At 45.8% G+C, this 27,769-nt stretch overlaps 1 protein-coding gene and 1 non-coding gene across 3 annotated transcripts in view; one reads left to right on the top strand and one right to left on the bottom strand.

Annotated features, from left to right (window-relative positions):
- The first annotated feature begins 8,129 nt into the window (after positions 1–8,129).
- Positions 8,130–27,769, top strand: part of MFHAS1 (multifunctional ROCO family signaling regulator 1) — a 116,418-nt gene continuing 96,778 nt past the window's right edge. For both annotated transcript variants that reach the window (XR_011377138.1, XM_070044642.1), the window contains exon 1: positions 8,130–11,306. Coding sequence is in view for 1 of the 2 variants with exons in the window: in XM_070044642.1 (XP_069900743.1) it covers positions 8,309–11,306 (2,998 nt within the window). In the remaining variant the exon portion in view is untranslated. The remainder of the gene's footprint in view (positions 11,307–27,769) is intronic.
- LOC115841208 (small nucleolar RNA SNORA1) lies at positions 23,712–23,846 on the bottom strand. Its single transcript, XR_004034748.1, has one exon. It is a non-coding gene; the product is annotated as a small nucleolar RNA SNORA1 (small nucleolar RNA).

The raw sequence follows: 27,769 nt of genomic DNA, 5'->3' as shown, positions 1-27,769 counted from the left end.
ACACACCACCCTTGGAGGGAGGGACCAGAAGCTGAAACCACCTGATTCTCACAGGTCTGCTGGGGGTGCTGCCTTGGTCCCCTTTCACAAAAGCACACGTGGGCCCCTTTCACAAAAAATGAACTGTATGGTGGCTCCCTGCCCATGGCTTACCTTCAACCTTAGGCACAAAAGTGCGGGTGGGGAGGGCTTCCCTGGTGGCACAGTGGTTGAGAGTCTGCCTGCCGATGCAGGGGCACGGGTTCGTGCCCCGATCCAGGAAGATCCCCCATACAGCAGAGCGGCTGGGCCCGTGAGCCATGGCCGCTGAGCCTGCGCATCCGGAGCCTGTGCTCCGCAATGGGAGAGACCACAACAGTGAAAGGCCCGTGTACCGCCAAAAAAAAATTAATAAATAAAAAAATGCAAGTGGGGAAACGACCTGTCTGCTCCCCAGCCTCCCTACCCCTTCCTCCTGCACAGGGCCGCATCTCAAAGCGCCAAGTGAGCTATAGTTAGCTTCGTTTGTCCTAACTACTTAACAGATGTTTTTCATTTATCCTTCACTGGAATGATTTTCCTCCATTTTCTCATAAAGAGGATGTTTGCACCAGGATTGGGACTGAGAATGGTGGAGGGTGACGTGAGGGGCTCGGGGAGAATGCTATTTACAGACCCTCAGGGCGAGTTCTGGAATTCTAGGTGACACTGCTGCAAATCCTTTGGCTTTCAGTGAAATCGCCTAGATCCTGCAGAACATCTTCAGCTGAAAGTACTTCCAACGGATGCTAAAAATACATTGCAGTTTATTTTCCTCAGTAGGGAGCATATGTGTTCCCACTTGACCTGGAAACACAAAGAGATCCAATGTTAAATTTAATGCTGCCCATTCCAAGATAAATCTGTTTTCTGGAGAGCAAGGGAAAGAAAAAACAACAGACATATTGGTATGATTTTGCCTTTGCTCTCTGGGGGAGTCAGTGCCTTGAACACATTTTTTATGTTCCCTGTTGGTAGTTAAATGACCACTCTCAGACTTCTTAGCTATTGCTGATATAAACTGGCTTGCATTCAAATCAGATGGTGAGTCCAAAGCAGATTTATTAAATTTAGGGAAAGCGGGGTGAGGAGTTTGATTTTTTTTTATCTAAACAAAAATGTCAGATTCTTTGTATCTAATCTTAGATTGATAATTTAGCCTTCCATCTTCTTCTTTCTTTCTTTTAATGCTCTTCTCAAAAGACAATCTGAAGTGCCCTCTAATTGAAGTATAGATTTTATGGACATTTGTATTAAATCCTTTCTCTCTAAAACAAAAAGCAAACAGACCAAATACAACTTATCTACAGATGGCATAGAAATTCTGTTTCCTGCTGTAACATTTAATAACATGTTCAATCCAGTTCTTGTAGTTTGGGGATACCGTTTGTTTAGAGCTTTTGGTTGCCCAATATGACATTCTTTAATATTGTAAGAGCAAAGTTCAATTTTTACTGAAGAGGAAGTCTCAGCCCTGCTCTCCAGCTGGTACCACACTCGGGAGCTTAAAATACACAGTCTGCTGACAGAGAACTAAGACCCATTCCCCTCCCCCCACACCCCCGTCCAACCCCCGCCCCCCCAAGAAATAGCACAGCAATTAAACATGAGCTTTGGACTCTGCCTTTTTTTGAGTCTGGATTCTGCCACTCAATAGTTCTGCCTTCACTTTTCTTCATCTGTAAAAGGAGGATAACGATGGGACCTGCTGTTCAAGGCTGTTGTGAAGGTTAAATGAAATACTGTGTGAAAAGCATGCAGCATCTTGCCTGAGTGCGTAGAAAACCTTGAATCCATATTAGCTATTATTACCGGTGATGATTCTTAGATACCCTGGTTAGTTGTGCCCAGTATCAAAGAGTTAACTGACACCACCTCGAAGATCCACTTCCTGAACTGTCCCTCATCAGTTCATTTTTTTAAATTAATTAATTAATTTATTTTTATTTTTGGCTGCATTGGGTCTTTGTTGCTGCACTTGGGCTTTCTCTAGTTGCCGGGAGCGGGGGCTACTCTTCGTTGCGGTGCGTGGGCTTCTCATTGTGGTGGCTTCTCTTGTTGCGGAGCACGGGCTCTAGGCACGCAGGCTTCCGTAGTTGTGGCATGTGGGCTCAGCAGTTGTGGCTCGCAGGCTTAGTTGCTCCGTGGCATGTGGGATCTTCCCAGACCAGGGCCCGAACCTGTGTCCCCTGCATTGGCAGGCGGATTCCTAACCACTGCGCCACCAGGGAAGCCCCCCCCGCCCCCCCGCCCCCCGCATCAATTCTTAAGGCTTGATTTCTATCCAAGAAGGGTGTGGTCTGATGAAAATCATGGAGATGGATTTTCTCTTACTTACCTTTAACCACATAGTAAGGAGCATTTTTCTTATTGTTTATTTAAAGCAAAATATTCACTGGATCTAAAATTATAAGAAAGGAGAAATATGAGAAGCCCTTTTATTATTTTCATGATAAAGGCAGCATATACTGAGCCTCTCCAGACTTCAAGGAGACAACTAAGTAAATTTTCTCATGAAATGTTGTAGCCCACCCTCGGGTCTCATTTACACTGCAGGCTTAAGGAATAGCCACATTTCCTTTTGAGACTAGATGGGTAGTTTTGATACTCTAAAGTTAGTTAGAACCTCAAGCCCATGGATGTCCTCTCTGATAAGTAGTAAGCATTTACAGGCATACCTCAGAGATGCTGTGGGTTCAGTTCCAGACCACGGCAATAAAGCGAATATCACACGCATTTTTTGGTTTCCCAACACATATAAAAGTTATGTTTACACGATACTGTAGTCTTTTAAGTGTGCAATAGCATTATGTATAAAAAAAACAATGAATGTACCATAATTAAAAAATACTTTATTGCTAAAAATGCTAAGCATCATCTGAGCCTTCAGCAAGTCTTAATCATTTTGCTGGTGGAGGGTCTTGCCTCGATGCTGATGCTGCTGACTGATCAGGGTGGTGGCTACTGAAGGCTGGGGTGGCCGTGACAATTTCTTATAAGACAGTGATGAAGTTCATCACACCGATCGACTCTGCGTTTCACTTAAACACTTAGAGGCCATTTTAAGGCTAGTAACTGGCCTAATTTCAATATTACTGTGTTTCAGGGAGGCCTGAGGAGAGGGAGACAGGGGAAGGGCTGGTCATTGGAGCAGTCAGAACACACACGTTTATCGTTTACCATCATATATGAGCGCGGTTCATGCCCCCAAACACAAGAGTAACGCCAAAGATCACTGATCACAGATCACCATAACAAATATAATAATGAAAAAGTTTGAAATAGTGCAAGAATTACCAAAATTTGACACACAGACATGAAGTGAACAAATGCTGTAGGAAAAATGGCGCTGATAGACTTGCTCAAGGCAAGGTTGCCACAAACGTTCAATTTGTAAAAAACACAATGTCTGTGATGCACAATAAAGTGAAGTGCAATAAAATGAGGTCAGCCTAAGTAAATACATAAGTAAATAAATCAGAACTATTTTGAAAGTCTAAAGTAGCTGAAGTAAGTAAAAGTCCTGCATTTCTGGGAAGCTATGTTTTCTGAACTCTTGAAAGGTAAAGGGAGAGCAAGATAAAGACCAAGTAGGTTAACTAACTGTACTAGTTTCCTAGGATTGCCCTGGTTTTAGGTGCAGAATGTCTCCTGTCCTGGGAAACCCCTCAGTCTTGTGCACGCTGGGACAGTTGGTCACCCTAAAATAAAGACTTACATTGTGGTTGATGAAATTAAAATTCAGTGGAAAGGGTACTTATATATTATTTTCCAAATTATATATCTTTAATATAAATGGAGTAATATAAATAAAAACAGAAAAAGCATAATGACCAAATACTCTCCTAAGAAGCTATCCATATATAGGCAAATCCTGGACAGTCTGTCCATGCAGTTATAGAGGTTCATTTGGTAGCACTTATTCTAATTGCAAACTTTTTTCCTACAAGGAAATAATTAGCCTTTATAGGGTTCTTTTGGAAATCCCAAACTTTAGCATGACACCAGATATCCTACAGGCTGACAAAGGAGAAAGTTTCCAAAGGAAATTGCTTAACATTTTCAACGATGGGAGGTCAAAAAAGGGAAAAGGGTGAGGTGACCTTCCAGAGAACAGTGCTGCTGGCACAGTGGGGACAGAAGCCAGATTACTGGGCCCAAGGAGGGACCCAGCAGCGGAGAGGCTCCAGACGGCCTGAGACCACTTCTGTAAGATGTCAGGGAAAGGAAGTAAACCAATGAGCCAGTAGCTAGGGGGCAAGAAAAACGTCTGTCAAGTTGGAGGAAAGTCTAGTGTGCTGAAGACAGAACAAAAGAAACCAGGGATGGAAAGCTTACTTGGAGCTTGTTGCTACCAAGAGCAGAGGACTCCTGCCACCTGGGCCATTCAGACTGTTATCGAGAAATATTTTAATGGAACACTCTGGCCCACGTGTCCAGGACCCTCCCTTCTAGCTAGCCACATCTTTTAAGGCCCAGCTCAAGACCTGGCCTCTATACATGTGCTTTCCCACTCCTTTAAATGACTTTTGCCGTTGCAGAGGGTCTGGACTCTAGGAGCAAGCCAGTTGCAATCATACGGCAGCAGCTAAAATGAAAACAGTGTCAGAATAATAAAAATAGGATAAACGTAAAGGTTTTGGAAAGTTTATAGCTTGGGTCCATGACATTGGGTAAACATCCAAGACAAGAAAACCTTTTTTTATTTTTTAATAAAGAAAAGACTGACATTTTATTATATCAAAATTAGAACTTTCTTTTTTTTTAGAAAGATAAATTTATGTATTTTTATTGTCCTTCTTTTCTCAATAAAAGGTAGCCTTCTAAAAAAAATTAAGAACTTTCTTACATCAAAAAAATTTTTAGGGCTTCCCTGGTGGCGCAGTGGTTGAAAGTCTGCCTGCCGATGCAGGGGACACGGGTTCGTGCCCTGGTCTGGGAGGATCCTACATGCCGCGGAGCGGCTGGGCCCCTGAGCCATGGCCGCTGAGCCTGCGCGACCAGAGCCTGTGCTCCGCAACGGGAGAGGCCACAGCAGCGAGAGGCCCGCGTACCGCAAAAAAAAAAATTTTTTTAAGAAAATGAAAAGACACTCTTAGTAAAGTTGGCATAAACACAGCAAGGGATTAATAACAAGAACACATAAAGAACTCTCATAAATCAATAAGAAAAGCAAAAGAAAAATGGGCAAAGATTTTTACAGAAGAATAAGCACCAACAAAAATACAAAGAGATGTTCAACCTCATTAACGATGAGGGACATGCAAATGAGATACCATTTTATGGAATTCAATTGGCAAAAACTTAGAAGTCTAACGTGTTAGAAAGACTTCGAAGCAACAGTATCTTTTATACGTAAGACAAGAAAACCTTGAATAATCAGAGTCCCTATTCTCCAAACTGAGATTGTTTTTAGCTTTTAGGAAAACTCCAACACACGCAGGGCCACTTAACATTGGCAGGGTCTGGGGCAAGAGCACAAATGGAGGCCCATCTACCATACACCTAATCTTTAAATGTGCTACATCAGGCCAATAAGTGTGGCTCACCCACACCCCTTTCATCCTAACCTGGGCTCTGTGAGGAACCTGTGGGCTCACAGGAGCAATCAAGCTCCAGCCACACCCTGGAGGCCCAGGGATGTCCACATCAGCAACTCCTGAATGACTATGAAATACTGCCCACCTTCTCCAAGCAGGCTTCAGGCTGTTTGCACTGGGAATTTAGGGTCCTTCACACCAAGTGTGTTCCAGAAGGCCGAGGGGGCATATCCATTAACCCCTTGGCCCATCAGAAACTTTACCACGAGGGGTGTGGTGTCGCAAGAGGAGGACCAGCTTGTGTGCCGAGGCCAGGATCCTTCTTGCCTGAGTTTAACAAACATACTGGACACATTATCATTTTCCAGTTATATTTTATCACTGCATTCTCCCAGTCTGACTTTCAAATAACTCTTGGACAAGACTTTACAATAAGGCTTCCCACAATATTGACTGTAACAGCTCAAGCAGGCTGAACAGCCCAGAAAGAATGTTCCTGCTGAGCAAACTCAAACACAGCAGGCTTCGGCGCTCCAGTGAGAGGCCCCAAACGGGGTGTTCTCTGGTCCTATCCAGATAAAGCAAATTACAGATTATCTCCTGGCAAAGGAAAAGCAGAGTTTTTAAATACATTTGAGATGGAAATATAATCTTCTGACAGCTTCTGAAAGGGAGCAGTTTAGCCTGGGTTATTTAGGTCAAACCCAAACCACTTCAGTTTACCCTACGTGGGGTAGGGAGCTGATGCCTTCTCCAGTCTTCTTCCCCAGGAACTAAAGCCTGGAGGAGGTGGCGTCTGACTCAAGAATACCTTGAAGGTGATGCTCTCAGGGGAGTAACCCCACAAGGGGAGTTAGCACACCTGGTTCTTCTCTTCACCTGGCTGGTCAGTTGGGAGGTTGCTTCTTCTGGGCCTGTTGTCACCGCTGAGAATAATAGGGCCAGCCTAGATGATTTAGAATTTTCCTTGGGGCAGGAGGGTCTGGGGAACCCTTGAGCAATTTGATCTTCTAGGAAGCCCTGCAGGGTGAACACAGCTCACCTGTACCCTGTTAACGTACTTGGAATATCTGGGATTCACCTGGCCCCCGGAGCGTCCTCCAGTTACAGGATGTACCATCCCAGGCTGGATAACCATCACTGGGGCATATTTCCAGCTTGAGGTGCTCAGTCACTCTCTTTGAAGAGGCAAACGATTACTACTGCACTGAATTTGGGTCCCCAAATGACAGCAACATCATGTGTAGGGGAGAGCCACGACTGTTAACTGGTGCATTTAACCAATTAAATTCGGCTTTGTGTCTCAAAACAATTTGCTTCATTATTAACCAAGCTGGAGGCAATGATGGAGGTGATATTCGGAGGCCTGATAGATTTCAAGGTTTGGGTAAATTCTGAAGAAATTATTTACTTAGTATAGATGTGATTTCAAAGAAACTTCCTCAACTAGTAAACAAACAAACAAATAAATAAAATAAATCTTCAAGTTGAGCATTGGGCTGCAAATTTTGCTTGAAATAGCTGCCATTTTCTTAAACCTACAGCATAACAAGTACCATAGAGTTGGGGCTATGGTATTTGTTTTCCGGGGCTGTTGGGAGGATGAATGGGATACCCCAGATAAAAGGGTGCGTGCCCCCCCCCACCCCCAATCAGGCCGGTGAGGAGCCTGCTCAGAGCCTTCTGTCTCTGTCGGTCTGGCACAAAATAGGGCCTCAATAAACATTTACCAAGTGCATGAACGGTTGCCTGCTTTTCTCCTTTTGTTTAGTCACACTCTCCTTTTAAGCTCCTACAAAGAAACCCAGGGCCCTGCATGCTGCCAGTTCCACTAGGGTGTGGATGTAGAGGATGTAGAGGAAGGGGGATGAGGAATCAGTAAGGGAGGCCAGGGATCCGAAACGAGAGGGAGGAAGAGAAAGATATGATTAGAGGCGCAGGGCCAACAAAGAGCCAGACGCAGGCGAACCCAAGCGCTCTGCACCCGGGACGGGCCCCAGGCGCGCCTCCAGCCCAGCGCAGTCCACGCCGCCGGCCTGCACCGGGCGAGGCGCCCCCAGCCCGCACCCGAGGCGGGTCAGTGGCCCCCGCCCCCGGGGCGGTGCCGGGAACACGCGGCGCCTCCGGCGGTCACGTGGGGGCCGCTCAGCCGGGCGGCGCTGCTGCTTCCCGATCGCACCCTCCCAGTGCCGGGGACGCGGCGTTCGTGCTCCCGCCGGAGCCTGGGGAAGCGGAGAGCAGGAGGCGGCCCGGCCCTGCGTCCACAGGATGCCCGCCGCGGAGCCGGGCGCCGCCGTCCTCGTGGAGCAGGCGGAGGCGACGACGCTGCGGGCCGCGGGGCCACGGCGGCAAGGGTAGCGGGGCTGGAGTTGGCCCCGAGGCGCCGAAGGCGGGCGGAGTGGGAGGAGGAGCGGCAGGCATCCTCCGCGGCGCGGCGGGCGGGCGGCGGCCCTGCTGCCCCGGCGCGCCCCTGGCCCGGGAGCCCGGAGAATGCGAGCAGCGCTCCCCGCCGGCCGCCGCCTCCCCCCGCGCCGTGCGCCCGGCGACCCCCGGAGCTGCTCGCGTCGCCGCCGCCCCCCAGCTGCGGGCGCCCGGCCGCTGGCTGCGCTAGGACCCGCCGCCGCCGGTCGCCGAGGGCTGGTAGGAAGGGAGGAGCGGGAGCGAAAGGGCCCCGGAGACTGGCGCCCGCCGGGGCGCAGCGCGGCATGTAGCTGCGGGCTCCCGCGCGAGGGTGTCGGCCCGGCCCCGCCATGGCTGGGACGGACAGCGGGAACCTGAAGACGGTGAGGCTGTGGCGGGACGCCGCCCTGCGCGCCAGGAAGCTGCGGAGCAACCTGCGGCAGCTCAGCCTCAGCGCGGCCGGGGGCTGCCCGGGCACCGACCAGCTCGACTCTCCCGACGCGCCCCAGCTTGTGCTGCCGGCCAACATCGGGGACATTGAGGTGCTGAACCTGGGGAACAACGGCCTGGAGGAGGTGCCCGACGGGCTGGGCTCGGCGCTGGGCAGCCTCCGCGTCCTGGTCCTGCGCCGGAACCGCTTCGCCCGGCTGCCCCCAGCGGTGGCAGAGCTGGGCCATCACCTAACCGAGCTGGACGTGAGCCACAACCGGCTGAGCGTCCTAAGCGCCGAGGTGGTGAGCGCTCTGCGCGAGCTGAGGAAGCTCAACCTCAGCCACAACCAGCTGCCCGCCCTGCCCGCCCAGCTGGGTGCGCTGGTCCACCTGGAGGAGCTGGACGTCAGCTTTAACCGCCTGGCGCACCTGCCCGACTCCCTCTCCTGCCTCTCCCGCCTGCGCACCCTCGACGTGGACCACAACCAGCTCACGGCTTTTCCGTGGCAGCTGCTGCAGCTGGCGGCCCTGGAGGAGCTCGATGTGTCCAGCAACCGGCTGCGGGGCCTACCTGAGGATATCAGTGCCCTGCGTGCCCTCAAGATCCTCTGGCTGAGCGGGACCGAGCTTGGCACCCTGCCCAGCGGCTTCTGCGAGCTGGCCAGCCTGGAGAGCCTCATGCTGGACAACAACGGGCTGCAGGCTTTACCCGCCCAGTTCAGCCGCCTGCAGCGACTCAAGATGCTCAACCTCTCTTCCAACCTCTTGGAGGAGTTCCCTGCCGCGCTGCTGCCCCTGGCTGGTCTGGAGGAGCTCTACCTTAGTCGCAACCAGCTCACTTCCGTGCCGTCCCTGATCTCGGGCCTGGGCCGTCTTCTCACCCTGTGGCTGGATAATAACCGGCTCCGCTACCTGCCTGACTCCATCGTGGAGCTCACGGGCCTGGAGGAGCTGGTCCTGCAGGGGAACCAGATCGCTGTGCTGCCAGACAACTTTGGCCGGCTCTCCCGGGTGGGCCTGTGGAAGATCAGGGACAACCCGCTGATCCAGCCCCCCTACGAGGTCTGTATGAAGGGGATCCCCTACATCGCAGCTTACCAGAAGGAGCTGGCTCATTCCCAGCCGGCGGTCCAGCCCCGCCTCAAGCTGCTCCTGATGGGCCATAAAGCTGCAGGAAAGACCCTGCTCCGTCGCTGCCTCACCGAGGACAGAGTGGAGGGGAACCAAGGAGGAGGGGACAAGGAGAAGAGCCACCCGCCTTCACCTCCTCCCGTGAGCAAGGGCATCGAGGTGACCAGCTGGACAGCGGATGCCTCCCGGGGCCTGCGGTTCATCGTGTATGACTTAGCCGGGGATGACAGTTATGAGGTGATTCAGCCCTTCTTCCTCTCCCCGGGGGCCCTTTATGTGCTGGTGGTGAACTTGGCCACCTATGAGCCGCTCCGCTTTCCCACCACCGTGGGCTCCTTCCTGCATCGGGTAGGAGCCCGGGTGCCTCACGCCGTGGTGTGCGTTGTGGGCACGCACGCCGACCTCTGCGGGGAGCAGGAGCTGGAGGAGAAGTGTCTGGACATCCACCGCCAGATCGCCCTGCAGGAGAAGCATGACGCTGAGGGGCTGAGCCGGCTGGCCCAGGTGGTGGATGAGGCACTGGCCCGGGACTTTGAGCTCCGCTCCGCCAGCCCCCATGCAGCCTACTACGGTGTGTCCGACAAGAACCTTCGGCGGCGCAAGGCCCACTTTCAGTACCTGCTCAACCACCGGCTGCAGATCCTCTCCCCTGTGCTGCCCGTGAGCTGCAGGGACCCACGCCATATACAGCGCCTGCGGGACAAACTGCTCTCAGTGGCCGAGCACCGGGAAATCTTCCCCAACCTCCACAGAGTACTGCCTCGGTCCTGGCAGGTGCTGGAGGAGCTGCACTTCCAGCCCCCTCAGGCGCAGCGGCTCTGGCTCAGCTGGTGGGACTCGGCTCGCCTGGGCCTGCAGGCCGGCCTGACCGAGGACCGGCTGCAGAGCGCCCTCTCCTACCTGCACGAGAGCGGCAAGCTGCTCTACTTTGAGGACAGCCCGGCCCTCAAGGAGCACGTCTTCCACAACCTCTCCCGCCTCATCGACATCCTCAACGTCTTCTTCCAGAGGGATCCTTCCTTGCTGCTGCATAAACTGCTCCTGGGGACCAGCGGCGAGGGCGAGGCTGAGAGCCGGGGTGGAAGCTCCCCGCTGATGGCGCCGCCCGCCCCAAGCCAGGATGCGCTCCGGGCCACCCAGCTCCATCATTATGTGGAAGGCTTTCTGCTGCATGGGCTCCTGCCGGCCCACGTCATCCGGCTGCTGCTGAAGCCTCACATCCAGGCTCAGCAGGACCTGCAGCTCCTGCTGGAGCTGCTGGAGAAGATGGGACTCTGTTACTGCCTCAACAAAGCCAAGGGCAAGCCTCTGAATGGGTCCACGGCCTGGTACAAGTTCCCGTGCTATGTGCAGAACGAGGTGCCCCACGCGGAGGCCTGGATTAATGGGACCAACCTGGCCGGGCAGTCCTTTGTGGCTGAGCAGTTGCAGATTGAATATAGTTTTCCCTTCACCTTTCCACCCAGCTTGTTTGCACGCTACAGCGTCCAGATCAACAGCCATGTGGTGCACAGGTCGGATGGCAAACTTCAGATCTTTGCATACAGAGGGAAAGTCCCTGTGGTGGTGAGTTACAGACCTGCCAAGGGGGTCCTGCAGCCGGACACCCTGTCCATTGCCAGCCACGCATCCTTACCGAACATATGGACGGCATGGCAAGCCATAACCCCCTTAGTAGAGGAACTGAATGTCCTACTTCAGGAATGGCCTGGACTGCACTACACTGTGCACATTCTTTGTTCTAAGTGCCTTAAGAGAGGGTCACCGAATCCACACGCTTTCCCAGGTAAGAGGGGAGAGGGATGTGTCTCCCTTGCGGTATGTTTTAAGATGCATTTTGGGAAGATATTTGTTTCTCCTTTGGCAGACTGTTTGCTTAACCTCACTGGCTCCCCAGGAAAGCTTTTCAAGGAAAATAGAGGAGGATTTGGGGACAAGCAAAAGGCAGTAAGTACGTTAGCTATATGAATACAGTCCCCAGTATCATGTATCATACTCTTCTAATAGAAAGACTCAAACTTCCAAGGTGGGTTCCAGTCAAAACATTTCGGATCTCCTTTTCCCTCTTCCCAATTCAGCCCGCCTTTCCTGGAAGGAAATTTCAGATGGTTGAACAGAAGATGAGTGGTGTCTGATGCCGAGCCCTGGGCTATAATGCTTATTAGACACATGTCGAAGGGGTGCTCTGAGTTTGAGATGTCTAGTCTCATATTCTTTTGTTTAAGTTCAGAGTGTGACCATAATGCAGAAATTATTGCTCCTTTTTCTTAAGAAATTCCAGAGAAGAATGTTTCGTAATCGGGGTGAATGATGGATTAGTAAAGACAAAAATGTCAGTCTGTAAGGCATGACTCAATCCTGGGATCACTGTTTCACCCACTGCACTCTAGGGTATGAAAGAGCGATTACTGAAATCTCTAAGGGGAGTTTTTTGGGTATTTCTGGGTAATTTTGTGCTTTACCAACATCTTAAGGCCCGGGTTTTGGTTAAGTGTTAGAGAGTGGAGCTTTATGGAGGTGCTTTGTAAGAGATGGAAGGGACAAGAAACTGACGCGAGTTTTTGGGTTTTTGTTGGTTTTTTTTCCTCTTCTGGGGAGTGTTTTCCAGCAGACTTTTTTTTTTTATTTTTAAACTGTTTCAGGTGAGTGGGAGAATTCCAGGACTGGTAGGATTTTTCAAGCCTGGTTAATTGGTATCTAAGTGTCTATTTGGGAATGGGTCCATTTCTTCACCCTTTGGAACTCTTCTCTAAACAGCTCTGATTTTTGTGAAGCAGGCTTAGTTAACATTCCAAGTGTCCTAAGGACAAACCCAATAATAGCATCACTGCCAGTTTCTCCCCTCGGTCCCCCACCTCTGGGTACATTGAGGGGGGTGATGAAACGGAAGACTGTATGCCACTGTCATCTTTGTCCTGGTCTGAATGCTGCTCGTAATAGTATCGGGAAGGAATTGGACACCAATATTTCCGAAGGTAACATCTCCCCGTTGCCCTAGATCTGGGCTGAGTTTAATTCATCAGCTGAAAAAAGCCACCATATCCGGTTACCAGTCAATTAAGCTGTCCATTCTGTATGATTATCTGGTGTCTCGTCACAGTTCGTGACTTGGTAGCCCTTTCAGTTTGTTTTATATTTGCCATTGTCTTTATTCATGAAAGCAAAATTCTTCTCTATTGTGCCACTAAATTGAAGAAAGTGGTTGAGAATTACATATTCACAGAGCATATTATTGAAGGAGCTACTTAAAGCCAGTTCTTAACACAAAGATGGAGCATTAATAAAACTGGTGTTATTAACAGCAAAGGGGAACACATAGGTTATTGAACAAGTAAGGATCTGTGCAGAGGAATTCGAAGAACTTTGAAGAGTAAACAATGAGGCTGATTTTTTTTTTCTAATCTCAGCTCTTTATTTTTCAACAGTCATAAATTCCACAAACAAGCTGTCTCCAGATGCAGAGACAACCCCATTCTCTTGTTATTGTTTTGCCTTTTTGTCTTTCAAGGAGGTCACCTGGTTTGCGATCCAGGCTATAGGGAAGAGGTGGCTTTCTCAACGTAAAAAGCAATTAAATGATTGAAAATTGTCAAATTATCTTATGTAGTGAGTAAGAATAACTCATCAGCTGTTTTTATAATATGGACTGTAGGTTTCTGTCTTGTTCATGGTCAGAGAAAGAAATTATCTTTTTTGCTTCGTTCAGGATTGATTTCTGTCAAAAGCAGCAGAGGGTACAGAGTAGCGGAAAAAGATGATTATAGTACATTTATTACATTAAGAAGACAAAGAAAAAACCACATTTTCCTCTTTCATAATTTTCTGTGATAGCCATCATTTGTTAGTATTTGTCACAATTCTGAAAGATTTGAGAAGAGCTAAAATAATGAAAAGCTAGAAGGTGACGTAGGAACAAACATATAACGTTCGGTGTTCAGTTAGTGAGGGCATACATTTAAAAACATGCTCAATGAGTCCCTGGATTATTAAAATATATTGTAACTCAGCAGAAACCTTTGAATCTCTTGGTAGCCTTTTGTTTCTTTAAGAAGTCATTTTGCTTTTTAGAGACATGAAAAAAGTTGGTTACTTAGTTTTGCATTTTATTAAAGTGTCAGGTTATCTTGTAAATTAGCAATTTTGTATACAATGGTGAAAAAACACTGTTAAATTTGTTTCAGCTTCAAGACATTAAGATTAAATAGGAAATTAAAGTGTCTCCTTTGATTTTATATGGAAGAAACAAAGTTGCATTATCTTAAAAAGTGTGTGTGTGTGTGTGTGTGTGTGTGTGTGTGTGTGTGTGTGTGTGTGTGTGAAGCCCATTTTGGCCCTGTGTCTGTGGATGGGACATTGAATTTTCTGGTCTGAGCTGCACTGAGGTAGTTGGCCTAGGGAAGTATAACGCTAGATTTCTCTTTTCTTATTTTGATTTACAAAAGAAATGCAATGTTTTGGAAAATCCTTAGTCACCAGGCCACTTGTTTCGAAAAGTTCTTGTAAAAAAGATCTAAGCACTGTGTCAGAGAGGTCACCTGTTTGTTTCATTTGAGATAAATGGGTTGGGTGATCAGAGAGGCTTTCGGAAACTCAAAGAAGGCCCATGATGCAGCCTACAGGTCAGGTGTGAGTCTTTATTACTTTCTGCAACTTTACTGCCAGCACCTGACAGCCAGGTTGCCGCCTCCTTAACGAGGGAACTCTGTGGAATGTTCTTGGCCTTGAGTAAGTTTCTTCTTGCGGGATATTTATCTATGCTCTCGTTCTTTTCCACCAACATGACATCTAAACCAGGAGAGCTGACTGCTCCTGAGGTTGGATAATGTGTGGCCTACGGGTAAGGTGTGGAGGTGAGGACGGAGGTCTACAGCGAGATTCTAGTGCTCTGCTATTTCAGTATTTGAAAGGATGCTGTGTGTTTTTAAATTGGAAGAGTGCATCTTGGTGAGTTGAACTTGGGCCGCGTGTGATTTTTCATGAAATATCCTACTCTCCAAATTATTCAAGGTGACTCTTAAGAATAATTAGAAAGCAACCCAGAGCAGTAGGCAGAGAATTGGTAGATGATCTTTTATATATTTGATCCCTTTCATTCACTCAGTTGCTCAGCACCCTGCCACTTCTCCCTAGTCAAGTGCCTTTTGTCCTTGTTTAATTTCTTACACACTCTGTACCTCTCTGAAGCCCTCAGTGAATTTTGCCTTGTTCTGTAGCTGTTTGTGTAGGTCATAATATCTCTTTGATTAGCTTGTTCACTTGCTTCCTCCAAGCAGGAAACATGCCTGAGGCTTTGTGGCTTCTGTAAGAGCCTCTCAACTGTCTGCTGGATGACTGGTCTTTGTGAGAAATCTCTTTTTTGTTTTCTTTGGTAGTCACACACTCTGTCAGATTCCCAGGTGGTACTCTTGCAGTCATCTCGCTTTGTCCTATGTCCCAGCTTCCCTCCCCCACACTTGTCCCTCTGGTGTTCTCCTCGTCAGTGTATTACTGGCCTTGCCCTTGAATGGGCCCTTCACTTTGACCACTGAAGCAAAGCAAAATTCTTGCCTTGTTCTATCTCAGTTTTAGAGTTCCTGGAATTTGAGCATGACCTAGTTGCTTAGATTGAATTAGTCATTGTTTTTAATTTTGCAAAGGTTATTAAATATCTTTCTGGTTTGGCTTTATTAATACTGACGCTGCTCGGCTTTTGTTTTTGTGGAGAGCCCTCTTTGAACTCTCTTGGGCTTTGTTTCATAGAAACATCAAAACCTTCATCATGCAGTGGATGAAAGAAACTCCCTGCGTAACAGAACTCAAAGACTTGAAAGGCCTTTGGAGTGTTCAAATTGTTTTGAATATTAGGTGCCTCTTCTTTAAACTCTAGAATAAACTCTCAAGTCCATCCCTGCACAAGTTTAGAATTTCCTAGAGAAAGTATTTTTTAATTTGTTAACAGACGTTTTGTGTTGTCCTCTGCCACCTGCTCGTCTCATCCTCCAGGAAGCCTCACCTATTTTAGTTCTTACTCATTTTCTTCATCTGAACACCTAGAACACGTATAGGGTGTACTTCACAGGGTTGTTTTGAGCATTAGGTGAGAGACTGTTGGGGAAAGCAGTTACCCCCCGTGTCTGGAGGAAGTGAGGGTGGGGATGGCTGACATGGGAGTGAGCATTTCTGGTTGATTTCTCCCTTCACCCACCAACTTGCTTCTCTCTATGGGAGTCTGTTTTGATTAAGGATCTGACCATCCATCCATCAGGGAGCTTTTTTTTTTTTTTTTAAAACGCAGGGGACCAGTAGTGCTGGTCTCATCTCTTGCCCTCTCTTGTCTGCTGCAGCCGAGGCCCTTCGGGGCTGGAGAGGAGAGTTGTTTGTGTTTCAGGCTCTGCTTGGGGCAGGCCCAGCCAGGTCTCTGTTCCCCTGGTTCAGCTGCTCTGATTGCAAAACCAGGTGTCAGGTTGCTGTCAGGTTTACTGTCCTCTGGGGGTCGGCTACCTTCACTTCAGTGGGGAGGGCTGTGGAGGCCTCATTTTGGCCTGCCTTCCACAAACCTGCTCTGGCACTCGTGAAGCTGACCCTCGGATCCCCATTTAGTGCCTCGAGTCGGCATGGCCTGTAGAACCCAGAGTGATTGACAGACATCTCAGACAGCCACAGCATACGTACGATGACGTGTCTTTCTTGAACCACCAAGACCCTCTCCGTGAAAGGTGTGGCAGTTTGCTCTGCGGTTGTACCCTCACTTCTCTGAGTTCTGATGTCTCATGTGACGGCACACCGTGCCCTGGACAGTGCCTGGCACAGGGCCGAGCAGGTAGAAGGGATTCAAAGCGGATTGGGTATTTTTCAAGAACTCAAAAAATTCTAGTGTTTCTTAATTGATTCCTTGGCAGAGTGGTGTTTTTTAGGTTGCTTGTGATGTTTTTTATCTCAAAGTGTGTACTTTTTTTTTTTTTTTTTTTGTGGTACGCGGGCCTCTCACTGTTGTGGCCTCTCCCGTTGCGGAGCACAGGCTCCGGACGCGCAGGCTCAGCGGCCATGGCTCACGGGCCCAGCCGCTCAGCGGCACGTGGGATCTTCCCAGACCGGGGCACGAACCCGTGTCCCCTGCATCGGCAGGCGGACTCTCAACCACTGCACCACCAGGGAAGCCCCCTCCTGACTCTTACAGAGATGGGGGAGGAGTGGGCGACGGGCAGCTTATCAGGATGAAGGTGAGTGAAGGGTGGAAGTTGGCTACAGAAAGCTTCCACCACCTGACATCACAGTCACTCTCCTTGAGGCAGTGGGCACTCCCCTCCCTCTTGTCTCATAGCTCTTTTTTTCTTTCCTTTTTCTTTTATTTTTTTGGGAATTTTTGAATTTTTTTTATACAGCAGGTTCTTATTTGTTATCCATTTTATACATATTAGTGTGTACATGTCAATCCCAATCTCCCAATTCATCACACCATACCCGCCTCCCCCCCGCCCCCATTGTCCACTTTCCCCCCTTGGTGTCCATAGGTTTGTTCTCTACATCTGTGTCTCTATTTCTGGCCTGCAAACCGGTTCATCTGTACCATTTTTCTAGGTTCCACATATATGCGTTAATATACGATATTGTTTTTTTCTGAGTTACTTCATTCTGTATGACAGTCTCTAGATCCATCCACGTCTCAACAAATGACCCAATTTTGTTCCTTTTTATGGCTGAGTAATATTCCATTGTATATATGTACCACATCTTCTTTATCCATTCATCTGTCGATGGGCATTTAGGTTGCTTCCATGACCTGGCTATTGTAAATAGTGCTTCAGTGAACATTGGGGTGCATGTGTCATTTTGAATTATGGTTTTCTCGGGGTATATGCCCAGTAGTGGGATTGCTGGATCATATGGTAATTGTGGTTTTAGTTTTTTAAGAAACCTCCATACTCTTTTTCATAGTGGCTGTATCAATTTAGATTCCCCACCAACAGTGCAAGAGGGTTCCCTTTTCTCCACACCCTCTCCAACATTTGTTGTTTGTATATTTTCTGATGATGCCCATTCTAACTAGTGTGAGGTGATACATCATTGTAGTTTTGATTTGCATTTCTCTAATAATTAGTGATGTTGAGCAGCTTTTCATGTGCTTCTTGGCCATCTGTATGTCTTTTGGAGAAATGTCTGTTTAGGTCTTCTGCCCATTTTTGGATTGGATTGTTTGTCCTTTTAATATTGAGCTGCATGAGCTGTTTATATATTGTGGAGATTAATCGTTTGTCCATTGATTCGTTTGCAAATATTTTCTCCCATTCTGAGGGTTTTCTTTTCATCTTGTTTGTAGTTTCCTTTGCTTTGCAAAAGCTTTTAAGTTTCATTAGGTCCCTTTTGTTTATTTTTGGTTTTATTTCCATTTCTCTAGGAGGTGGATCAAAAAAGACCTTGCTGCAATTTATGTCAAAGAGTGTGCCTCCTATATTTTCCTCTAAGAGTTTTATAGTGTCCAGTCTTACATTTAGGTCTCTAATCCATCTGGAGTTTATTTGTTTATGGTGTTAGGGAGTGTTCTAATTTCATTCTTTTACATGTAGCTGTCCAGTTTTCCCAGCACCACTTATTGAAGAGATTGTCTTTTCTCCACTGAATATCCTTGCCTCCTTTGTCATAGATTAGTTGAACATAGGTGCGTGGGTTTATCTCTGGGCTTTCTATCCTCTTCCATTGATCTATATTTCTGTTTTTGTGCCAGCACCATATTGTGTTGATTACTGTAGCTTTGTAGTATAGTCGGAAGTCAGGGAGTCTGATTCCTCCAGCTCCGTTTTTTTCCCTCAAGACTGCTTTGGCTATTCGGGGTCTTTTGTGTCTCCATACAAATTTTAAGATTTTTTTGTTCTAGCTCTGTGAAAAATGCCATTGGTAATTTATCTGTAGATTGCTTTGGGTAGTATAGTCATTTTCACAGTATTGATTCTTCCAATCCAAGAACATGGTGTATCTCTCCATCTGTTTGTATCATCTTTATTTCATCAGTGTGTTATAGTTTTCTGCATACAGGTCTTTTGTCTCCCTAGGTAGGTTTATTCTTGGTATTTTATTCTTTTTGTTGCAGTGGTAAATGGGAGTGTTTCCTTAATTTCTCTTTCAGATTTTTCATCATTAGTGTATAGTAATGCAAGAGATTTCTGTGCATTAATTTTGTATCCTGCTACTTTACCAAATTCATTGATTAGCTCTAGTAGTTTTCTGGTGGCATCTTTAGGATTCTCTATGTATAGTTTCATGTCATCTGCAAACAGTGATAGTTTTACTTCTTTTCCAATTTGTATTCCTTTTATTTCTTTTTCTTCTTTGATTGCTGTGGCTAGGACTTCCAAAACTATGTTGAATAATAGTGGTGAGAGTGGACATCCTTGCCTTGTTCCTGATCTTAGAGGAAATGCATTCAGTTTTTCACCATTGAGAATGATGTTTGCTGTGGGTTTGTCATATATGGCCTTTATTATGTTGAGGTAGGTTCCCTCTATGCTCACTTTCTGGAGAGTTTTTATCATAAATGGGTGTTGAATTGTGTCAAAAGCTTTTTCTGCATCTATGGAGATGATCATATGGATTTTATTCCTTAATTTGTTAATATGGTGTATCACACTGATTGATTTGCGTATATTGAAGAATCCTTGCATCCCTGGGATAAATCCCACTTGATCGTGGTGTATGATCCTTTTAATGTGTTGTTGGATTCTGTTTGCTAGTATTTTGTTGAGGATTTTTGCATCTATATTCATCAGTGATATTGGTCTGTAATTCTCTTTTTTTGTAGTATCTTTGTCTGGTTTTGGTATCAGGGTGATGGTGGCCTCATAGAATGAGTTTGGGAGTGTTCCTTCCTCTGCAATTTTTTGGAAGAGTTTAAGAAGGATGGGTGTTAGCTCTTCTCTAAATGTTTGATAGAATTCACCTGTGAAGCCATCTGGTCCTGGACTTTTGTTTGTTGGAAGATTTTTAATCACAGTTTCAATTTTATTACTTGTGACTGGTCTGTTCATATTTTCTATTTCTTCCTGGTTCAGTATAGGAAGGTTATACCTTTCTAAGAATTTGTCCATTTCTTCCAGGTTGTCCATTTTACTGGCATAGAGTTGCTTGTAGTAGTCTCTTAGGATGCTTTGTACTTCTGCAGTGTCTGTTGTAACTTCTCCTTTTTCATTTCTAATTTTATTGAGTTGAGTCCTCTCCCTCTTTTTCTTGATGAGTCTGGCTAATGGTTTATCCATTTTGTTTATCTTCTCAAAGAACCAGCTTTTAGTTTTTCTGATTTTTGCTATTGTTTTCTTTGTTTCTATTTCATTTATTTCTGCTCTGTTCTTTATGATTTCTTTCCATCTACTAACTTTGGGTTTTGTTTGTTCTTCTTTCTCTAGTTCCTTTAGATGTAAGGTTAGATTGTGTATTTGAGATTTTTCTTGTTTCTTGAGGTAGGCTTGTATTGCTATAAAGTTCCCTCTTAGCACCGCTTTTGCTACATCCCATAGGTTTTTGATCATGGTGTTTTCGTTGTAATTTATCTCTGGGTATTTTTTGCTTTCCTCTTTGATTTCTTCAGTGATCTCTTGGTTATTTAGTAACATATAGTTTAGCCTCCATGTGTTTGTGTTTTTTACGTGTTTTCCCTGTAACTGATTTCTAATTGCATAGTGTTGTGGTCAGAAAAGATGTTTGAAATGATTTCAGTTTTCTTAAATTTACCAAGGCTTGATTTGTGACCCAAGATGTGATCTATCCTGGAGAATGTTCTGTGTGCACTTGAGAAGAAAGTGTAATCCGCTATCTTTGGATGGAATGTCCTGTAAATATCAATTAAATCTATCTGGTCTACTGTGTCATTTAAAGCTTGTGTTTCCTTATTAATTTTCTGTTTGGATGATCTGTCCATTGGTGTAAGTGAGGTGTTCAAGTCCCCCACTATTGTTGTGATTTCCTCTCTTACATCTGTTAGCAGTTGCCTTATGTATTGAGGTCCTCCTATGTTGGGTGCATATATATTTATAATTGTTATATCTTCTTCTTGGATTGATCCCTTGATCATTATGTAGTGTCCTTCCTTGTCTCTTTTTTTAATAAATTTATTTATTTATTTTTGCCTGTGTTGGGTCTTCGTTGCTGTGCGTGGGCTTTCTCTAGTTGCGGCGAGTGGGGGCTATTCTTTGTTGCGCTGTGTGGGTTTCTCACTGCAGTGGCTTCTCGTTGCGGAGCATGGGCTCAGGCGTATGGGCTTCAGTAGTTGTGGCACGTGGGCTCAGTAGTTGTGGCTGGTGGGCTCAAGAGCTCAGGTTCAGTAGTTGTGGCACACGGGCTTAGTTGCTCCGCGGCATGTGAGATCTTCCCGAACCAGGGCTCGAACCCGTATCCCCTGCATTGGCAGGCAGATTCTTAACCACCGCGCCACCAGGGAAGTCCCCTTCCTTGTCTCTTGTAACATTCTTTATTTTAAAGTCTATTTTACCTGATAGTATTGCAACTCCAGCTTTCTTTTGACTTCCATTTTCATGGAATATCTTTTTCCATCCCCTCACTTTCAGTCTTTATGTGTCCCTAGGTCTGAAGTGGGTCTATTGTAGACGGCATATATACGCGTCTTGTTTTTATATCCATTCAGCCCGTCTGTGTCTTTTGGCTGGGGCATTTAATCCATTTACATTCAAGGTCATTACTGGATGCATGTTCCTGTTACCATTTTCTTAATTGTTTTGGGATTGTTTTTGTAGGTCCTTTTCTTCTCTTGTGTTTCCCACTTAGAGAAGTTCCTTTAGCATTTGTTGTAAAGCTGGTTTGGTGGTGCTGAATTCTCTTAGCTTTTGCTTGTCTGTAAAGCTTTTGATTTCTCTATCGAATCTGAATGAGATCCTTGCTGGGTAGAGTAATCTGGTTGTAGGTTCTTCCCTTTCATCACTTTAAGTATGTCATGCCACTCCCTTCTGGCTTGTAGAGTTTCTGCTGAGAAATCAGCTGTTAACCTTATGGGAGTTCCCTTGTATGTTATTTGTTGTTTTTCCCTTGTTGCTTTCAATAATGTTTCTTTGTCTTTAATTTTTGCCAATTTGATTACTGTGTGTCTCGGCATGTTTCTCCTTGGGTTTCTCCTGCCTGGGACTCTGTGCCCTTCCTGAACTTGGGTGGCTATTTCCTTTCCCATGTTAGGGAAGTTTTCGACTGTAATCTCTTCAAATATTTTCTCTGGTCCTTTCTCTCTCTTCCTTCTGGGACCCCTATAATGCGAATGTTGTTGTGTTTAATGTTGTCCCAGAGGTCTCTTAGGCTGTCTTCCTTTCTTTTCACTCATTTTTCTTTATTCTGTTCCATGTCATAGCTCTTTCTTTCTAACTAGCCCCCTATCCTTCCTTGACATTGGCCTTAAGAAGTGGGAAAGTATAAATGGTAAGGAGAGTGAAGGTCTGATGGTGGCAATGCAGGAAAGAAGGTGTTTTCCGTGGTGTGTCCCAGCTGTTTTGCCTTCTTCCAAGTGCTGTTGCTTTCCAGAAGCTCATTCCAGGTTTCTTGCTGGTTTGAGTTCAGGGGAGACCGTAGAAGAGTTGCTGGCCGGAACGAACGCAGCGATGGTTCGTGTGTGCTATACTCTGTGGTAACAACTCCCAGACACCACTGCCAGCGGGCCTGACTTATTCATGGAGAGCAAGGAGAAAACATTTTCAGTTATTTTTATTTTTGGCGCAGAATGCAAGAAAACATTTTCTCATTTTTCCTTCCTCGACCTAATCTCTTAGCTGCAAATAGTGATGCCTTGTTTCTTAAAGAGTAAATTAGCGAAAAACCATCAGCAAACTTCTTTCTCTTTAGCTGTCGGTTTACAGATGGCAAGGAATACTGAAGGAGAAAGAAAGTGGGAGTGGGGAGCATGGGAGCAGGGGAGAGGCGTTCGGGTCCTGGTGAGTTACTGAGGTGGGTTTGCATGGCCATCGCGAGCCTGGAGCCTGTTTTACCGCCTCAGGAAGGAACTTCCTGCCCTGGACTGGCAGTCCTAGGCACCCGGGCTGTCCCAGCTGTTTCCTTCGCTTTTGCAAATCTGTGCACAAGGGTGCTTAGGAGAAGGGCAAGGAGGAAAGGAAGTTGTGTTAAGTTGTATCAAGACTGCTCTTTGAGGGTTCCCTGTTTTGTGCCTGCCTTTCTGCTTTTTGGGTGGGGTGGCTTACCGAGTCTAGCCCTGCTGCTTTCTTCCTCCTCGTCCTCCTTTTTATCCAGGTGAAATTCACATACATGAAATTAACCTTTTTTTTTTTTTTTTTTTTTTTTGCGGTACGCGGGCCTCTCACTGCCGTGGCCTCTCCCGTTGTGGAGCACAGGCTCCGGACGCGCAGGCTCAGCGGCCATGGCTCACGAGCCCAGCCGCTCCGCAGCATGTGGGATCTTCCCGGACCGGGGCACGAACCCGCGTCCCCTGCATCGGCAGGCGGACTCTCAACCACTGCGCCATCAGGGAAGCCCGAAATTAACCTTTTAAAAAAAAAAAAAAATTTATTTTTGGCTGTGTTGGGTTTTCATTTATGTGTGAGGGCTTTCTCTAGTTGTGGCAAGTGGGGGCCACTCTTTATCACGGTGCGCGGGCCTCTCACTATCGCGGTCTCTCTTGTTGCGGAGCACAGGCTCCAGACGCGCAGGCTCAGTAGTTGTGGCTCACGGGCCTAGTTGCTCCGCGGCATGTGGCATCTTCCTGGACCAGGGCTGGAACCCGTGTCCCCTGGCAGGTAGATTCTCAACAACTACGGCACCAGGGAAGCCCAACCGTTTTCTTTTAATGTAAAGTTTTTTGTTTTTTTTTAATGAGTAACATAGGCAAAATTAAAGTCAAAATTTTATTTAAAGAATTCACGTTATGATTCCCTCCACTGCCAATCACCTTAGTTCCTCAATGTTTGAGTCATAATCTTCAAGATAGTCCTTGTAAAAAGAACTTTTGCTCAGACCACAGTTGTCATATTAGTAAGTCCACAATTGTGTTTAGTTGGGATTCTTTGATCTCTACTTGAATAAGAGATGCTTCAGAAATTCCCCACCTGTAATCTTTGGGTTCCAGTTTCTTCAAGCAATTTACTTTAGGGCCCTGGAAGTTAAATTGTAGGAAGTACATTGATATTTTGGCAGATGATCTAAAATATTGTTCCTTCATCGTTTCTAATATTGAAAAGCTTTGTGACATCCAGTTTTCACTCACGAGCCTAGCAAAACATGTTACAGGTCTCCTTGTCACCACTGCAATAAACTTACTGTGATGGAAACAAATCCTGTGTCTCAGTGTGGCCACATCAGTAATATCTGGACACCATGCACAACAGTTCCCATTTGCATCTAGAATGAAGCTTGAAATGAACCATTTTACAGTGAACAGTTCCCTGGCGTTTAGTGTACTCACTGTGCTATGCAGCCACAGCTGTAAGTCAGGTGCTTCTGGAGGGAAGGAGCCAATCAGGTTGGTGGCTTTCTTCCTGGGGCGAATGTTCTGGAATTCTTTTGCCAGACTCTTTGTGGCAACTTTCCTTCTAAGACATGACTTGAGAAGGGATTTTTAAGCTAGGCCTTGAGATGCCACGTTGATGAACATCTTTTAGCACGGCTGCCATGAGAATCCTCTTCCTTAGTGTTGATGAGAGGACAGAAAGTAGGACATGGAGACTTCTGGTCTGTGCTGTGCATATGTGACTTAATTGGGGGCTGACACACAAAGGATATGTAGGAGAGAAGCACAAATAAGTACTGTGTCATTACTGTCTTCTGTACAGTGCTTTTTTCCCATATAGATTTTGAGTAGAGTTCTGGAATGATTGGCAAGGCCATAGGCAGGTATGAGGGTTAAGGGGATGGGGTTGCATTGATTCAAAATTAGGTTGTTACCAGATTAGGCAGACAAGTGTACCATACGTTTATGAGCTGGATGCTGTCATCAATCACTGTTGGGTACCTTCTGTAAACAGAAGTCTGTACCAAACTGGGATTTTTAGGAGAATAAAATAAAATACCTGGCCGTGGTCATGAGGAGCTGAGATGGGATTTTGGTTGATGTAGTTGTTGACTCTGGTACATGTGGAATCTGACTATATATGGAGAAATTCATTGCATGTTTGAGGAATGACTGGAAAAAACTGGCTTTTGATTTTCTAGAAGAAAATGTGGTCATATGGAAAAAAATCAGGTATAATTTTGAATTTGCTTGACATAGTCATTCTTTTCAGTTATCTACAGTTTAGATCATTTGTTTGCAAGAAATCTCAGGCAGATCTCGAGAGGATGCTGAAAAAGGAAAAGGCATTGTTTCTGAGGATTTCTCAAAACTTCCAAAACGAATCAGCCTTTTAAGAGGAGGGAAGTGCCTCCTTTTCAGGAATCTTTTACATGTTTCAGAGTCGTTTATGGATTTGCTTCTGTTTTGAGAGGGATTGCCATCAGCAGTGATTTCTGAACCCCAAAGACTGCGTGAACACTGCCTCCAAAGACAGTCTAAATTAAATCGGGTACTGCCATATTAAAAAGATACGGCTGCTGTTTAGAGATGTCTTTGTTGAGGGACACTTTGTTGCGGTGGTTTACTATTCTTAGCATATTAAATGTTGAGAGAATTAAAGAGTTAATTTTCTTGGGTCCTCCCCACTCCTAAAATGAAGCATGTGATCTGAACGTTGTATTAGTACTGTGTCACAGTAGTAGTGAATTTGGAGGTAGTAGAACACGCCTCCCTTTCTTTCTTTCTTTCTTTTTTTTTTGAAAAGAGGATGTTTAGAAAAAAGGTAATGGAGAAGGAAAATATGAAATCAAAACAATATTTCTCCTAGGTACTGTTGTTTTATCAACTTTATTACTGTTCCCATGAGATTCTTATTTTTCATGCCATAGAGGTTATTATTGTATTAATCATCACATCAGTCATTCTAAGGGTATAGGGTTGGGAGAAAATATGATAATCGGTGACACTGTTGAGTTCCTGTCATGTTCTAGAGACAGTGCTAAGTGCTTCTTATGGGTGATATCACTGAATCCCCCCAGCAACCCTAGGGGGTCGATATTGTCACTGTCCTGACTTTCAGGGGGAGAAATTGAGTATCAGAAAGTTAAGTGAGTCCCCCAGAATTAGAACACTCTGGGATTTCAGCCCCGACCCTCTGCTTCTACCCTCTGTCCTGCTCTGCCCCTCGGGGTCAGGTTGCCCACTACCTTCCCGGGTACACAAACTCACCTCTGTCCCCCTCTTTCCTAGACATCCATTCTGTGTCACTGCGTGCTGTTCACTGTCTCAGTGTTGGACATACAGGGTCTGGTAAGGCATGGGACCTGCCCATGCAGCGGTCAGCAGAGGTCATGGTCAGGTGCCAGTGAGAGGTATGGTCTCAGAGAGGGGTTCCTGAAAGGGCTGCATTGCAACTGAGTGTGATTTCCAGTCCCAGTCAATCACATGGAGAAGTGGGGAAGGGTATTTCAAATTAGAATGTCTCTTAAAAAGGCGGAGGGCGTTCAGATAGATCAGCAGGCCGTGCCTGGGGATGGGTGTGTGTGCACAAAAGCAGTTAGCAGTTGTCATAAAGAAGAGGCTTCTTGATGGTAAGTATCATTTATGGACTGGTCAGAGTTTGCCAGCGGCCACTGCTGCCCCATGAGCTCGAGTTTTGGGAGCTCTATCCGAGCTCATTCCTTGTCCATCAGGCCGGGCTCTGTCGAGACCATGGAGGGGATTTACGGCTCAGAGAGCTGGAGGGTGGTTTCAGATGATTTGCTCAGGCTCGCGATCAAGTTACTGTCGGGCTGACAGAGCACCTGTCCTGTGTGATCCCTGGCTAAGCGTGCCCCTGGTCCGGTTCTCTGGTCTGAATCCAGAGAGAACACGCACGTTGGCTGCTCCCCCAGCCAGATGGCTGCATGCCTCTGCGATCACTAGGAATGTATCCAGAACATCGATTTTCCTGACTTGAAATCTTACCATAACAGATCCTGCAATGAAGGCGAATTTAGCTGTAACACAATTAGCATTTTATTCTGGACTGGGTTTCCCTGTCTTTACTTTGGGCTTTCTTGTGACACCACAGACTGACTGCAAATACTGTTCTTTTAATTAACTTTGCACCGATGGAACAGGATATTTTATGCACTTTGTTTGGACTCCACTTAACCACGCTGTGATGGCGTCTTCTTGCACCTTTCATCATATCACCACTGGAGTTTGTCTTCCCCTGCCTCTCAATTTATCAAAATATACTTAGTTACATTTTAGTTGAAATCCTAGGAGGTGCAAGATATTAAAAAACTTTGTTTTGTTTATATTTGCTTAATAGTTTGACTTGAAACACTTGGAATTTTGTGTTGCATTTTAAAACGGAAGCATTATAATATAGTGGTTATTTGCAAGGGCTCTTGAGACTCTGCTGGGTTCGAATCCCTGTTCCACTTGTTAGCTGTGTGACTTTGGTTGTCATAATAGTTTCTGTCTCATAGGCTGGCCCTGCATGTTGAGTTAATACAAGTAAAATGCTTTGAACAATGCTTGACGCATGGCAGGGCTCCCTTAGGTATTAGCTGCTGCAGCGGATGTTTCTACCGTTATTCCAGAAAGCACAAGTCTAAAGATCTATTTAGAAATCTGATAAGCTTATGGATAAAAGTCTCTTTTCATAGGAGTATAGTACAGTGTGATTCCTATTCATGAATACCTTATGCTTTTTTCAAAATGCATTTTTCCCATTATTAAAACATTTGCAAACTTGGAGTATAAAGGGGAAAAAAATACTCATAGTTGGTATCTAACATAATTACACATTTTGCTCTATTTCTTTTCAGTTTTTTTCCCTTTAAGTTTAGGTTTATTAAAATGTGATAATCATATTTTATAAATAATTAAAAAATTTTTTAACCTAAGCTACCATGAGTATGGTTTCATGTTACTAGTAGCTACACAGTAATTATAAATGCTTGCATAATAGTACATCAAGGAAGTGTTTACCTTTGTTTATTTAAACATTAGACACTTGAGTAGTTTCAAGTTTTGTTGTTATGAGTAATTCTGTGATGACTGTACTTCTTTATAAAAGCTCTTATTTGGGCAGTAATCCTAGAAACAGACTCATTGAGTCAAAGGCAAAGAATGTCTAAGGTTCAGTACATGCTTATGTTGCTTTTCATTTGAGGAACACTGTGCTACCTGCATAGGATTCTAGAATGATTTCACTGCATTTCCTCAGCATTGGGTATCATCTTAAAAATGCACTAACAATGAATGGAAAACAATATATCACTGATAGATCA

This window comes from Globicephala melas, chromosome 21 (assembly GCF_963455315.2).
Source record: "Globicephala melas chromosome 21, mGloMel1.2, whole genome shotgun sequence".
In the NCBI taxonomy this organism is placed as follows: domain Eukaryota; kingdom Metazoa; phylum Chordata; class Mammalia; order Artiodactyla; family Delphinidae; genus Globicephala; species Globicephala melas.
Note: the sequence above shows the minus strand (reverse complement) of the source record. Positions and strands in the feature narration are given on the sequence as shown.